At 36.9% G+C, this 15809-nt stretch overlaps 1 protein-coding gene across 1 annotated transcript in view; it reads right to left on the reverse strand.

Moving 5' to 3' along the window:
• Positions 1-657: 657 nt before the first annotated feature.
• LOC102237376 (hepatic leukemia factor-like) overlaps positions 658-15809 on the reverse strand; it is a 37866-nt gene continuing 22714 nt past the window's right edge. The window contains exons 4-5 of the mRNA XM_005808164.2: positions 6647-6900; positions 658-4590 (exon numbers count right to left, since the gene is read on the reverse strand). Coding sequence (XP_005808221.1) covers positions 4375-4590; positions 6647-6900 — 470 coding nt within the window. The 3' untranslated portion in view covers positions 658-4374. The remainder of the gene's footprint in view (positions 4591-6646; positions 6901-15809) is intronic.

Consider the following 15809-nt stretch of genomic DNA (forward strand, 5'->3'; position numbering starts at 1 on the left):
AAAACAATCATTTCTAACAAACATCATTAATACTTTGTTCATAAGTTAGCACAGTGTTAGTCTTTGCAGTATGCTCTGATCATTTTTGTGTAAATAAGTCAATTAACTCATTGAGTGAAATAAAAACTCTCTAGTACACAATAAAAAGGAAAAATTATCTTCCCTGTATTCTCTCTGTATATATTAGGATCTGACCTCAAGTATACAACATATTCCTGCCATCAAAACTAAAGAAAAAATAGAAAAGCCATTTGTGAAAAACCAAGTACCCCCATGATTTAACAGCTTTTAGCAGCCAACTGGAGAACTGGCACGAAAACTGGCAGACGTCTTAATTGTTTAGCATTTGTGAATAATCTTTCTTATCGTAGATTAAGGGACTGTTTCTTGTTTGAAAAAGGCCTTCAAATCCATTTTGCATTAATTGGTTCTGCAAAACCACTTCTGCTGTCTTTCTACTTTAGCACCTGAAATGTGTTTCATAGGTTGACCAGTCAGATGATTTTCCTTTGTCTTTTTTTTCTTTTTGCTGTGAAGTCAGTGATAATTCAATAGTTTCCTGGTTCACACACTTTACACACTGTTTATAATAGTCAGGGAAGTTTTGTCGCAAGGTTTGAGCTCATTTTTTGATCACACATTAAGACACTTGAGAAGTTTTGTCAGTGAATAGGGATTAGCCTTTATTTGTGTCTGAAGGGAGAAAGAAATACCAACATATGCCATCAACGCTGTGGCCTGCGCACAATACTGGTGAGGAGTCCGGCTGGAGTTGCGCTTGTAGTTAATAACAGTCAATCACGACAAGGAGAAGTTGGCTGAGAATCCACAAAGTTGAAGAAGAAATATCAAGGCTGTGTCCATTATTGTTATCACCATTATTGTCAGTATTACCCGCATTGTCGACAACAGCAAATTGTTGCTGCCTCCATGTGAAGACTGGGGCTCAAACACCCACCAGAGAAAATTGCAACACGCTCAACAACACAATTACATAGAAAAATAGCACTGTCAAAAGGTTTCTGAAAGGTGTGTGAAAGGAAATCAGAAATCCCAGATATCTCAAGAAAGAACAGAAACTTTCATATGCACTTGGAAGAAGCTTTGAGATTCCTTTGTATGGGGATTTATAGTCAAAAGTTTGTGTCAGACTACAAATATTACCTTAAAAAGAGGACAAGAAAAAGGTTTACACATACTCACTGCTAAATAAAAGCTGCTGTTGGGAATCAAAGGGTGATGTGCCAAAAATCAAAACACAACATCTCCTAAAGAAAACAGGCAGGAAGCTATTTAAAAGAAATACAAGAGCAGCAATAATTACAACTGTGACTACATAGCAGGTAAAAAAATGGTACAGTTGCTATGTGTAAATAAGAACTGGGCAGTTCTAACATGATTCACAACATCCCTACCTCTGTTAGCGTGTAATGGACCACAACGAGATGCCTGTCAAGCTTTGGACTTAATGCACAACATTGTGGTGCATTTAGAAAGACTGTAACTTTTTGATTCCGAAAGTTTGAAATAGCATGTCAGTGTTGAAGCAAAACAAAATGTCCAAAATGTCCTTCTACTTCAAACTATTTTTTCATTATCATATTAGAAGAATTTTATTTCCATCTGGTTCCACCATATTAACTGTACTTTTATCTATATAAACAATTTTCTAATTTCTTCTATATCTGAATAAAATGTAGAAAAACTGTAAAAAACAGCACAGATGAAATTGCTGTAAACCTGATTGAGTGCCTGAAGGTGGTGATAATGACAGTATCACTAACATGAAAATGTAAAAGAATATCTTGATTCGTTCTTAAACTGAAATATTTTATTCATGTTTAATATATTTTAATATCTTTAATCAGACAATAAAGCTATTATTGTCATTCAATATTTAAACATGAGAAACCTTCTTATTTTAACAAAACATTTCTCTTTAAAATGAGATCCAGGTCTTGAATTTATTTCCCAGCTAACAGTTAAATATAAAACAAATAGGAAAAACTTTTTTATTTCAGCTAAAATGCTGATTCAGTGTCAAGTGTCAGTGGGAAGAGATTCAATATTAGCATTTTAGCATGTTAGCATTGAGTTTTGACCAAGCGGGGCTTTATTGGAGTCAGAAACAAATATTTGGATAAGATGGTGGATCTAAAACATAACCACTAGAAATCTCAATGGTAAAAAGTGTGCATCTTCTAGTACTAATATAAAAAAATTATAGTCTTCTTTTCTTTTTCACGATTACCAACAAAAAGTAGCAGCACCTCGTGGTCAACTTTCATATTAAACCTTTATTTCATTCCTGAATCCAGAGCTTGACAGGCAGAGCTACAGTAACTGTGGGGATTAGTGAAAAGTCCTGAGGCCTGTTGTTTAACTTTCTCTGAAATATTGAAGTGAGTTGGTTATAAACTGAACTAAAATAACAACTAAACATTAGACTACAACTTTTTCTTCCAATAAACCCTCCAAAAATCTGGTTTTTGATGAAAGATTTTTTTTTGCTCCTGTTTTTATTATCATAGTCAAACAGATTTTATACCTCAGACAAAAAAAGAAACACCTGAGAGAAATCTTGTTTTTTTTCTGCAATATATTCAATTATGTATGTTACAACTATAATCACATAATTCAAGCATATATCGTATACACATATATATATCTAGTGAATACTTTAATATTTAATAGTACAGTTGTATGGTACAGTAGCAGTAGGGTGCGTTTCTCTTTCTCATTGGGTAAAGTTTGAAGGAGAGGTATAGATAAAGTGTTTGTGTGTAAATCTATATAGGAGTTTTCATTACGATACACAATAAAAGAAAGAAAATGTGAACTAAAAATAAGAATAAAAGACAAAGAAAATGTATAGGCAGTTCAGTAATGTGTTTCAGATGTGTGTTTGCATATGTGTAAATATGATTATTGTCTGTTTGTGTGTGTGTTTGTCAGGTGGAGGATCAGGTCAGCACCATAGAAGTCCATAACAACATCACCAACAACAATAAAGATTCAAATAAGGGAGAGGACTGGGCGTGTCTGTGTGTTTGTTTGTGTCTGCATGCTGACATTTTCAGTCACAACCCTAAACCAGTTAGCACATTTCCTGGACATGACTGAGGAGTAAATAGAAAATACATGTGAGCAGCTCTTCTACTAATTAAATGCAAACCTGCCAGCAAAACACTGCTCTATTTTTCTTTGCTCTCAAACATCTGCTCACATCCAGCTGTTTGGATGGCTAATTACTTCCTGTGTTATTTTTTTTTTCCTTTTCTCCTTCACCTTCACAAAAATAAAAGCCCTGTGATTATTAATAAAAGTCAGACACAGAATCAAGTAGAAGAAAACAACTCAAGTGCTCAAACCGAGCTCACAAGGAAAAAAACAAACACTAAAGTTTCTTTAAGCTATACAGGTTTTGTTTCTTCCTCTGGTCATGCTTCCATCGCCCTTTCTCGTAAAGAAAAAAAAATCATTACTGAGTTACCTCGCCTTGTCTGTGTGAAATACCTGATTCAACCTTGATACATTCTCTGTTACACATCTTCCTCTGACTAACCCGCTCCGTAACATTGAAAATAGATCTTTTTGTTTACTAGCAATAATCAGCTGAGAGGAAAAGAGTTATATGTGGCCCCGTGACTGTCCAGCTGAAATCCCCGCCCCTTCCCCAATATATAAAATGTACAAAAGATTGTCTCTAAAATCCTCCTCCTTAATATCTCTGCTAATAGAAAAATATACAGTAATCATTTGTCAAAATCTCTTTGCGTTCTGGACGAAAACCCTGCACGTCTTCCTCATCCTCCTCCCCCACCATTTTGCTGGACTAGTTCTACCTTCCTGCCCAGTTCAAAAATATAAGATTTTTGTACTAGTTATAGAAAAAACCCATAAAACAATTACACATCTGATCTCTCCTGGCTTGTGTCCATGCCTTGAGCTTAAAAAGTGACATTTCACTGGCATACTGTGAACTCAACACCCTGTTTGAACTGGCCAGAGCAGCAGGTCAGAATGCACTACCTGCAAAAAACGCAGTGCAACACCGGGCGCAAGCACAGCGTCGGAGGGGACGGATGCGGTGTGACCGTACAGTACAGAGTGTGGATTCAGTGAAATAGCAAATACGAAGAGTCAAACTGGGGTAAAGTGGCATCACTGCGCTTTTTTTGTCGTGGTATCCTGCTAAAACTGGACCAAACAGGCCATGTTTGCGCCTGGTGTCACACAGCGCTTACTGCAGATCTACTCCGGCTTTGCCCCCTCGTCACTTCAACTAAAGTGCTGCTGTTGTTGGGTCGTACCCTTCTCTCAACTCCTCTTCCTCTTCAGATCCTTCCCCTCTTTTGTCGTCCTCCTCCGTCTTCACAAGTCTCCATGCCGACTCTCGTACTTGTTGATGATGTTCCTGCAGCGGCCTAGCTCCTTCCTCATGTCGGCCACTTCCTGCCGGAGGGTGGCGTTTTCCCGCTCCAGGAAGGCGGCGCGCACCGAGATCTGGTTCTCCTTCAGTCGCCGTGCGTCTCGCGAGCGCTTGGCCGCCTCGTTGTTTTTCAAACGCCGGCTCCAGTACTTCTCGTCCTGTTGGCGGCGCCGGTGTGGTATGTTGGGGTGTATGGGGGGGAAAAGGTGAAGGGAGGAGAGAAAAGAAAAAGAGGGGAGAGTGGGATGACAAGGGTCAGTCATGTGATGAGTAGAAAGATGGCAGGAAAGGAAAAAAGGCAACAACAGCTCAATACTTACAACTAGAGAACATTTAAAGCTACGACAGCACACTAGAACAGAAGAAACTCTATAAAGTAAGCCTAGTTTTTTTGTGGAGCTGCACAATATATCACAAATAACCTCCTAATTCTGGTTAACACCATCCTAGACTGTTGTCAGTTGGAGAACTTTGGGGAACAATGACCACTGGTCCAGGGTGTACCCCGCCTCTCGCTCGTTGACCACTGGAGATAGACACCAGCACCTCTCCTGACCCCAATGGGTGTAAGAAAATTGATGGATAGATGAAAATCTACATTTTTTGAAGCCTGCTTAACTACTTGACTATGAAGCTTACATCAGGCAAGATTTGATCTACACTAGAAAAATGTGAACAATTGCGGAAGAATAAATATCACTACTAGGGCTGAAAAAGTCATCGAATTAATGGCGGTTAATCAATTATCTAAATAATTGTCAACTAATTTAGTAGCTGATTAATCATTTACTGGAGGCTCTAAAACATGCCATTTGAAAAGATGCAAAATAAAAACCCATCGTTTGAATGAACCCAATCCAGCTGTACAAAGCAGACCCGCTGAGCTGCTGTGTTGAACCAATAAACCCTCTGCAGAAATCCTGCAGCAATACTGTAGTTTGAAGGTCACATAAAAAAATTCTGTCTTCTACTGAAGATCAAACAAGGAGATTATTGGGCAGAGAAATAACTTAAGGGAAAAACAGAGCTGAAAAAAGAGGTCAAATAGAAAGCAAAACCAGAGATTTCTATCTGAACGATTTATGACGAGCGGATCAGCGTGGGTCCAAAAGAGTTACTGCTTCCTTTACAGATCGATCTACATCTGGTTGTCATCAATCCACGACTACAGGCAGAAAAAAAAGGTACTTTTGCAACAATTATTGAGAAAATAAGAGTTACACAATACCTCAGCTGTGGTGTGTTCATATTTTCTTTATTTGTTTGTTTTTGGAGATTTTCTCAAAAGGTTAAACCTCACTTAGCATAAAACATTTCCTGCCGCTGTTTCTGTTGGCGTAAAATCATGTGAAATAATTTGATTTGTGATGCAATTCACAAATACTCGGCATTTTATTTTTGCAGTGCTGATCCCGCTCATGAAAAGCTGCTGCACTGATATGAAACTCACCTTTAGGATTGACCCAATATAATTTTTTCTTTTGGTTTTTTTGTCATAGCTGCACACGTGATTGATGAAACTAACCGCGACTGAACACGGCGAGGTGAGTGCCTTCATCTCTCCATAAATTATAAGCGCTTCAGGAGATGCAGCTGCTCCTTGCTGAACTGTGAAACCATGAGCAATAGATCACAGCTTTGCCTATTGTGCAATGAGCTGAGAACAAAATATTTTAGAGCTCTTGTCAAGAGGCATTAACACCAGTTGGACGTCACGCTCCGTAAGGTTTTTTGTTTTTTTTAAGATCTTCCAGAGCAGCACAGAGCAGTGACCTTTGTGATGATCAAGTTAAGAATTTAGATTTAGATTTTTATTTTTTGTCTTATGTCATTTGAATCAGAAGAAAGTCCCTGAAATCATTTGACCTGGAAGTCACCTTTTTCTGCAAAATATGATCAAATCATGAAAACAAATGCTCTATTCAGGCTTATGATTATTGATTGTGCCTCTTAGTACATAATTACAGTGTGGCATCCAGATCAACAGAGTTTGAAGCCAGTCAACCAAAAATATTTAAACTCCCCAAAATGTAAATATGAAATTACATAAAATTATAAATCAGTCTATATTTTGTTTAGATCATAATTTGTATTTGCTGGATTGACGTACCGACAAAGGTTTCTGTCATTCAGTTTCAACAAAAAAACCGCATTGCTGCAGTGAATGGATTGGTTTTTATGCCAGACAGAAGTGGATTGTGGGAGATGTAGTACCTTCTGTTCGTCTGGGACGAGCATCTTGCGAGCCTTTTTGATCATCGGCTGAGGCTTCAGCTCGTCCTCTGAGAAGCGATGCCGCCGTGGGTCAAACGCCTCCTGCCCTGGCACGCTGGACAGTGCCAGGTCTGCCGGGTCAGGGTCAAAGTTCACCATGACGTCGCTGCTGCCGTTGGCACCAGCCGGAGGCCCCGGCGGCCCTGGAGGGCAGGTGGAAGTGGGCGAGGGGTCCTGGGGCACTGACTGCCCACCTACAGAAAACAAAATATGTATTTTTGGATTTTTATTAGGTTCCTTACAGACGTGTCTGTGTCCCAGTATACATATTTAATTTAATCTTCACAAAATTCCAAGATTATTCACAAAAACAGAAATTAAGTATTTCTTTAAGAAAAGTACTTTTCCATCCAATTTTTTTACTCTAAATCATATTAAATTAATATTAAATGTTTCAATGAAATAGTAAATAATTAAATATATACATTCAGTGTACCTATACCACCAAACAAAACATCATTAAAATTGTGTGCTAAGTCCTTTTAATCTTTTTCATGTTTCCACTGATGTCTGATCTGCTTTACACGCCACTGGGATGCAATGAACACAGAAACAGCAGCTTAATTACTCGTTTGGTTGTCCACTCATCATCATCATCATCATCATGGAGTTTTACTTTCAGCAGCAGATTAGAGTCCATCTGCTGCCAGAGTCAGAGACTTCCACATGTCAGAGAGCAACAGCAGAGCTGGAGACAAACAGGATGAAGATGATGGAGGAGAAGATCCCAACAGAGGGAAATGGAATGAAACAACCAAGAAAGAGATTTTATGATTTTGCGTTGCAGTTCTGTGCTGATTTGTCCATATGTTTGGAGTCATTATCATAATCCTGGTGAAAGACCCAACAACGACCCATTTTAAGCTGACAGAAGTCTTCACAGTGAAGTGCTCTGGTGTCCACAGCATCACAGATTTTCCACTTAACCGTGAATGCAAAATCCTTTTCTGCATGTTCACTATTTTCTTTGATAACTGGTCAACATAGAGTGATTGTTGCCTGAAAAGCTTCACTTTATTCTCATCTGATGAAGGTCAACATCTTTACCAGTTACCATGAAGCATCTAATGGTTGTTACGGCGATTTGGCATAATATTTATTTTCTTATATTGTAAAACAAATCAACACACATCCACCTTATTTGTATGATAGGTTTTCTTGTCTCTCCCATTAGGAAATATAATTGAGAAATGGGCCATATTTATGTTACAGTAAAAAAATAAAAGTATTTACAGATCATTCCAGGACACTCCGATCAACTTAAAAAAAACTAAATTAGAAATTATGATAATGCTCCATTTACATTTATTTTATAAATTGAAGGCTGACAATAATTTTGCCTATTAGTTATCATTACTTAGACTTATTAAAAGATAACCAATTAATCAGATGACTCTAAGTTGTTTATTTTATTATTAATTTCTTCATATTCTTCAGATGTGCTTATATATACAGTGTAAATACATTTGAAGTTGCAGTTGTCGATTTATTGTTAAAAATAGGTAATTCATAGATATTTTTTAACTGTAACAAGTTCTTGGTATTATGAAAACCTTGGGGTTTTGGTCTGTTTTGGAGCTACAGGAACCATAGCTGTACATTCTGTCCCCCCGGCTTCATCCTGAGTCTGAAATGTCCATAAAGGGGATTACCCCAGAGGTCATGAACATTATGTTCCAGCTCATCTCATAACAGCAGTAAAGAAGAAATGCTGGGTGTTTCCTCTCCCCTTTCTCTCTGCTGTTTTCTACTTAATTATGATTGTGTTCAATGTATCAAACTTGCTTTTAAAATCCGTTTGGCACTTAAAACTTGTTGTTCTTAAACAAAGCAAAAATGCAATGGCAAAGTTTATCCACCTGGTGTCAGTGTTGAGTCAGAAAAACTTGCCAGAGAAGCACAACAAACTCAATTTTCGCCGAGGTTGGAATTTTCTTTCTGTTCTTTGACACATTAAAAATCTAATTTCACTTCAGTCTTAAAGATCAGCAATAAAACATTAATGATCATTCTATGTAATAAAATGTTGATTCAAGAATGCATATAAATTTGAGAAAACACAATAGTTCTAAAATAGTTTAGTGAGAGTACTAAATTATCAGGAATACAAAGCCTAATTAAGGCTAAATCATCCAGGAGATCCTGCTGGTACATTGTGTGCCAGTGGATGTGAAATCCTTCCATGGATCTTTTTAGCCTGCAGCTATTCTGCTTTAGCCCATCTTTGCTTTTCTCAACGGAACACCACAGAACCAGGAATAGTAAGTCCATTCTCAGCCAAATCATTGCACTCGCTAGTTATCATGACATTTCTTTCCAATTTTGCTAACTGGAGAAATCTTATTTTAGTGCTAGGACATATCTCCTCAATAGGGAGAAATTCAAATGTTAGCTTAGAAATCATCCGGCACTAGTCAGAAATGTATTGTGGCAACATTTGTAAGACACTTCAGAGCTCCGGGCTCTGTGCCACCATTTATAAATAGCTGCATAGATGGTGAACAATATCAACCAAAACAGTGGTGGGAGCATCACACAGTTTTATGGTTCTTTTCCCTATGTGTAACCACAAAAAATATAGAAAGCTGCTTTTAATCAACATATTTCAAATACTTATCTATAGAACTTATGGGTTTTCCATCAAATTCACCTTGCTTTACTGTCTTGAAGACAGAAAGTCTTTAGTACAAACCATTTTCTGTGGCTTTTTCTGCATGCAAAGCAGCTGAACTGACACTGATTTGCTGCTTGTCACCTGCTGCTGCTCACTGTCAGTCATGTCATTATTCAGATCAGCTAAAAAAAACACAACCAACCTCTGACTGACAATGCATGAAGAAAAGGGGGAGGGATGAATGAAGTGAAGCAATTTTCTGAGAACCCCTTCTTTTAAGACATCCAGCTGAAAACATTTACTCATTGAGTGGACATGTAAACTTTGTGAATGGCGGAGATTTTCAGATTTGAACTGCGGCTGAACTCGGAGATAAAATCTTCTTAGTGTTGTTGACTTTCAGTTTGGCTCCTTCTTGACTTTGCTGATGACTTCCTTGATGAGCGCAGAGAACCGGCCCTGGTTTACACTTTTACTTAGCATGTTGTGCCACATTATGTAATTTTAATCAATGTGATGCAGTTTTACCCAAAGTAGAGGTTTGATTTAACTGCATAGTGACATGCAACCATCATGATTCTTCATCCTCAGCAGTAATCATACTATAAAACTGATTATTGTTCGATTTCTTACCTTTTACCCCTCATACTTACATACACTTTACAAAGGTTTGATTAATAATTAGCTGCTCATGGAAGGTTTTCAATAAATTTTTCTAAAGAACGTGTGGGCGTTCTTTATTTAGCAGAGAAAAATGTTGGTGTAAACTTTGAAACCGGAGCCATTTTTTGTGGAAAAAGATTCAATAGGTCTTCTTTGCCACATCATCGCAGATTACCAAAACCCTCTACACTAAACATTTGGGTGCATTTTGGGTCCATGTGACTTTTGTTTACAAGTCCTTGATTGATCACAAGTCTGCACTGAGAAGTCAAGATATCCAGAAGCATAAAAAAGTAATTTTTACCAGTGAGTATATGGCAAAGAGAACAAGCAAAGCAGTAAAGAACAATTTTTAGACCACCACTTAGCAAGTAGTTGATAAAAGCCTACATAACCTTTTCAACCCTGTCCTCTATATAGTCTAAAGTGTTGGTGTCTTTATTCTGAGCTTTTCAGAAGTTACCTTCAATAGTCAAGGGCAAACTCAAAAAATGTCTTAAACTAAATTTATTCCTGTTTTTAATGCAGTGTAAATGCAATAAAAAAAATTCATCTCAGATCCTTTTTCCATGAATAATGTGTAATTTATATTTTGTTACAAAGGTTTGATCTTAACTATCTACAATGCTAATATACTCTGAAATACACTGATTCTTCAGCTCTCTGATGGCCTCTACATGCAGCTCAGAGACATTACAGTAACACATCAGTTCCAGTCCCCATAACATCATTGGCTTTTTGTGCATTGGCTCTTAGGTGTAAAAATGGGTCTCAGTTCTGGGTTGAACATGCCTGTTGACTTACTTTGGTATTTTTGAACAACACATGTTTTTAGTTCATTACAAAGATACAAATGTCAAGTGAAAACCTAACAAAAAACTTAGAGCACTATAGCTCTAGAAATATTTGAATGTTAGTAAAACATCTGTATCCTTTGATACAGATGATATTAAAAAAATATTTTAAAAAATAAATTTGTACCAAAGTATAAGCTCTTTTTTGCACTCTTGCCTATTAATCATGAATCACTAAATATGAGGAATATCTGAATCTATACATTATTTGTTCCTTCTGTGAATCCATCAGCCGAACTGCTGATGATTCTCTGGCAGCTGAAAGGGGCTGATCCTGGATAAGTCTGCCCAAAGCCTTGTCCTAATAACAGCCATTTTGGGTGAAAAGTTGACACTGATCCAAGAACATGGCTTCTGCTGCTGCCGGGTAAACAGCCGCCTAACGCGGCCCGTCTGGCTTCATTTCCTGTCTGAGAGCAGGAGGCATTTGGAGAAGCAGCCGTTGATTCTCTCTGCTTGGATTAATTTAGCTGAGATTATGTGTTTCTCTATTTCTGCACGCCAGGCTCTTATTCATTTATATTTCAGTGAGTAAATGATGTGCAACTTAGATTTAAATTCACCAATATCTTGCAAATCAGAACATGTTATGATGTCAACAAGAAAACATCAAACCTTTTCGAGGTCTTTGCCCATTTAATGATACAATCTAAAAAGGTTTCACTTCTAATCATGCTTTAATCAAGTCAAGAATTCCAAGTTAAAATCCTTCATTATTAAAACAGAAATACTGCAATGGGAGCCATGTAACACTTTACAACAGTGTCTTCTGTCTCAGGTTTCTTCAGAACTGCTGCATTACAGACAGCTACAGGAGATCCTTCCTGCCCACAACTATCAACATCTATGACAGCTCTGGAGAACTTTGAGAGTCGCAACATTTATTTTTCATTTTTGGGATCAGCAAAGTGTTTTCAAATTAAACTGAATTGAATATTGATGACATTAAGAAATTTTCCTTTGCTTCATTTTCAGGATTTTTAATTTTTTTTTATTTTGAGCTGTCATTTCACTAGACTGTTTGCCAACAACATGTGAAGACATCAGCTGCCGTGGGCAGAGACGCCCACAGCAGCAGAAAATAGAGAGCCTCCGGTTTGAGAGTCAGGTGAGCAGCTCTTCCTCTTGACTAATCTCTTGTTAGATCCACTAAAAATCTCACGTGATCCACCTACATGTAAAGCTGAATGCAACAAACTCACAGCTGCAAAAAAGGCCTTTTGGCAGGAAGGTGATGCAGAAATATGTTTAAGAGAAAACACACAATCAAAGCTGAAAAAAAAATTGCAGACTAATTCTATGTTGTCCTAAAAAAAATCAGGTTGTCATTTTCTGAATCAACTCTCTTATGCAATAAAAGGGAGCAAAGCTACAACAAAAAGAATAGTAATCACGCTAATTATACAAGGATAAAGATAACAATTAACATGCAGAAATTACTGTAATTTAGCTAATTTTGTGTATTTTTTTCACTGACTTTTCACCCTCAGCAAATTCTTATTGCTTAAAATTGTATTTACAATTACTGCACTGTACTCAATTTGTTCTTCAAAAGAGTCCCCCCTACAATTTATAGCAATTACAAGTCACATAATGGGAGCAGTAAGTGAAAATGTTATGTTTTTTTATTGGTTAACATTAAAGAAAACAGGGCTAGCTTTTATTGTTTTCAGAAAAACATATTTTAATTTAGCTGTTCTAATATTATCAGCTAGGAAGAGTTTGGACCTTGAACCTTTTCCTCTCCGACTTATTTCTTCCACATTTCTACGGGAGTCTGCTTTGTGGTCGATTCCAGATTCATGAGCAGCAAACACCAATTTCATCCAGTTTGATGTGAATGTCAACTACGATCCACTCTGATTTAACACAACATGGCTCAACGCAGTGTAATGCAATGAAATAAGATGATGCAGAGGAGTGAGGCTCAAAATTGAAACAATGCGCAGTATGAGAAATCTCTCAGGAAAGAAATGTGTTAATGGTTTTTGGTGAGTCAGCCATCATTATCCATACCCACTTATCCGTGCAGGATTGCAGGAGAGCTTGTGCCCACCTCCAGTAATCATTGGGCTAGAAGTGGGGTACACCCTGTACAGGTTGGGAGTACATTCAAAAACCACCCAAATGCACACCTACTTCCCTGATGAAGCCCATTCTGCAAAAATAATTATTAACGATGTGAAGACGTACGGAAATGCAGAAATAATTTCATGCCAATTGCCTTAGATAAAAGAGAAACTGGAAAGCAAACTTTTTTTCACATTTATCTCAATCTAACATGTCAAAAATTTGTGACAAATATTTATTTATTTATTGTGTTTTTGAAATTAGAATAAATTTTCAGAAATATAAAGCTGAGTTTTAAAATAATTGTTTTTCACTTTTTAGTATATAATAATACAAATTGAACATGCAAATAAGCATTAGCAGACTGCAACTTTAAATGTTATATTAATTTGAATTATTTTTCCCCTCTGTGGTGCCCCCTTTACTGTTCTGCCCTGGGCAGAAAGCCATATCACTCATCTGAAGTAGAATTATAGCCATGTGCTCATATATCACCATCAATCAGTTAATTTTTGCATCTTTAAATGATAAATCTAAAAGACAGTTTGGAACATGAAACAATTCACTCCTCCGTTCTGTGCTGCTGACTATCGCTGATCCGTCCAAAGAATTAAAACCAGGAAGTAACTATATCACTAGATCTCCAATACAATATATAGAAATACAGTCAGTATAGTTAGCAAATCAAACCATCAGTCAAGCAACATCTGGGCCAATGGACAAATTAAGCCATATCTGCAGCAATGGGAAGAAGGGAGAGAGCCAAGCGAGGTCCTGTTGAAAATCTATGACAATGCAGTCATTACCTGCAGTAGAAGCTGTGTTAATATATTTTAGTATCACCATAAGTGTTTCCCAAATGCTGAAGCTAACAACTAATCTGAGTTGAGGTTCTTCTTTTTCTACCATCCTAAATCATTCACAAGATGCTAATTCTGATGTTGTCTGTAGAACATTTAAACCACCATCCTGACTGAGTATGATGGTGAATTTTCTAGGTTAATTTCTCTATTCTGAGTGGAAACAAAACAGGTCCAATTCAACATTATTTCAGATGGAAGATTGCTATCCTCTCTACTATGTAAATAATGGCAGACTTGAATGTAATGCAACAAAGACAATGGTTAAAAGAGTCACATTTAAATAAACATATTGGAAAAATATGAGTGGTTTTGAGATGGTAAAGGTCCACTTTGGAACTCTGCCAGCTCAGACAAGCCATTAGCTTCAACCTTAGGAAAATACTAATCTGATTTTTTGTTTATTGAAGATGCGAGACGAGCTACAAATTCCAAATAAGTTATTAAATATTTATAAAAGATACTTATAAAAATTTACCTAACTATTTTGTTAAGCTCAGGCTGTTCCACAGCCGTTACACCCGGAGGTATAAACAGAACCACTCTGAACTCAGCAGAAAGTTGTAATTTAGTTTTGGTGAGTAAATCCGACGGGAGGTGCCTTTGTTATGCTGGTTGTGCCAAAACATATACAACATCAAACATACATTCTGTTATTAACACAAATGATCAGGGAAAAGACATCTTTTATTTTTCACCTCTAAATATGATTGCTGGAACAGTTTCATATCAGATTGTTTGTTTAACCCAGTTCATTTTAAACCTGTCAGATAATGAAATTGATTTAACTAATGCTTTACAATAAAAGATTAAAATTTTATTGTAATTATTTTGTTGATTTGCCATATTCTGCAGGTCATTTTGGACCAAATATTTCTGTTGTGATATTTAAAAGCAACATATTGGCAGTCGTTCAATCAAGCCAAGATGATTGAAACAGAAATGATGGAAACAATCAACTGGATATTTCACACTACATCTATGACAAAGGAATTACCAAAGTTTCTGTTTCAGACACATTATTAAATCTGAAATAATGGAGCAACTAGAAAAGATTTCAGTGCTCTTCTTTAGTGGCAGCAACAAAGTCCAGTGGTAGCAGGAATCTTTGCTATTCTAATTGTGGCTTGTGCACCAGCTATGACAAAAGTCCTTCAGACACAGATCTGGGCTTAGCAGTACTTTTAGAAACATTTAGAACATTATGAGCAATAATAGTCGCAGCAGACGTTGTCAGCAGTTAAATCAGATGAGGACTTTGAACAGCATTTCATTTCCTCTTTGTTTGTTTCTGTCATGGAAGATACGAAGACAAGCTGTGAACTCTGCTGGCACCTGCTTTTTTTTTTTCATTTACAAGCTGGGAAGAAAACGCGATGTGATACAAGGAGTGTGTTACATGAATAGGGCTTCCCTCCCTGGAACGTAAACATTGAGGCAGGTCCCCTCTCCACCACCTCTTTATGCTTTCAATTTAAATTCTTCTGTCTTTGGCAAATACGACAGTGTTAGGGTCATACTAAGAAAAAAAAAAGAGAATTAACTAATAATATGATGGAGTCAAATAATACTACAACTTTATTTGTGTAATATTTTATAATTTCTTTTTTTTTCTTCTTAGTATGGCCCTAATTCTTCGTCTTAGGCAACACCACAAGATTCAGAGAGATGTCTTTATTACAGACTTATTAGAGATCAGACTCTTCCAGGTCAATACTGGTTTCCAGTTTTCTTTGAGGTCTGACTTGCCTCAGATTTTCCAGACACACATAAAACTGTTTGAAGTTCGATAGCAGTAGTAGTTTGGGTTCAGCAGGAAATGATCTAATTCCATGATTTTATCCTCGTTTATGCATCAAAGCACATGTCCCAGATCATTATCTGATTATTATTGCACTCACAAAACTACAAAGTGCACAGTGTGGGTTGATTTGTTTATAGGCAAATAGTTGAAGTTCATTGCTGTGAGACTCAATCAAATTTTTCTATTTGTCTTGCACATCACAGGGTGAGCATCAAAGTCTATTCCTATTAAAATATTA

The sequence above is a fragment of the Xiphophorus maculatus genome, chromosome 13 (genome assembly GCF_002775205.1).
Source record: "Xiphophorus maculatus strain JP 163 A chromosome 13, X_maculatus-5.0-male, whole genome shotgun sequence".
NCBI classification, from domain to species: domain Eukaryota; kingdom Metazoa; phylum Chordata; class Actinopteri; order Cyprinodontiformes; family Poeciliidae; genus Xiphophorus; species Xiphophorus maculatus.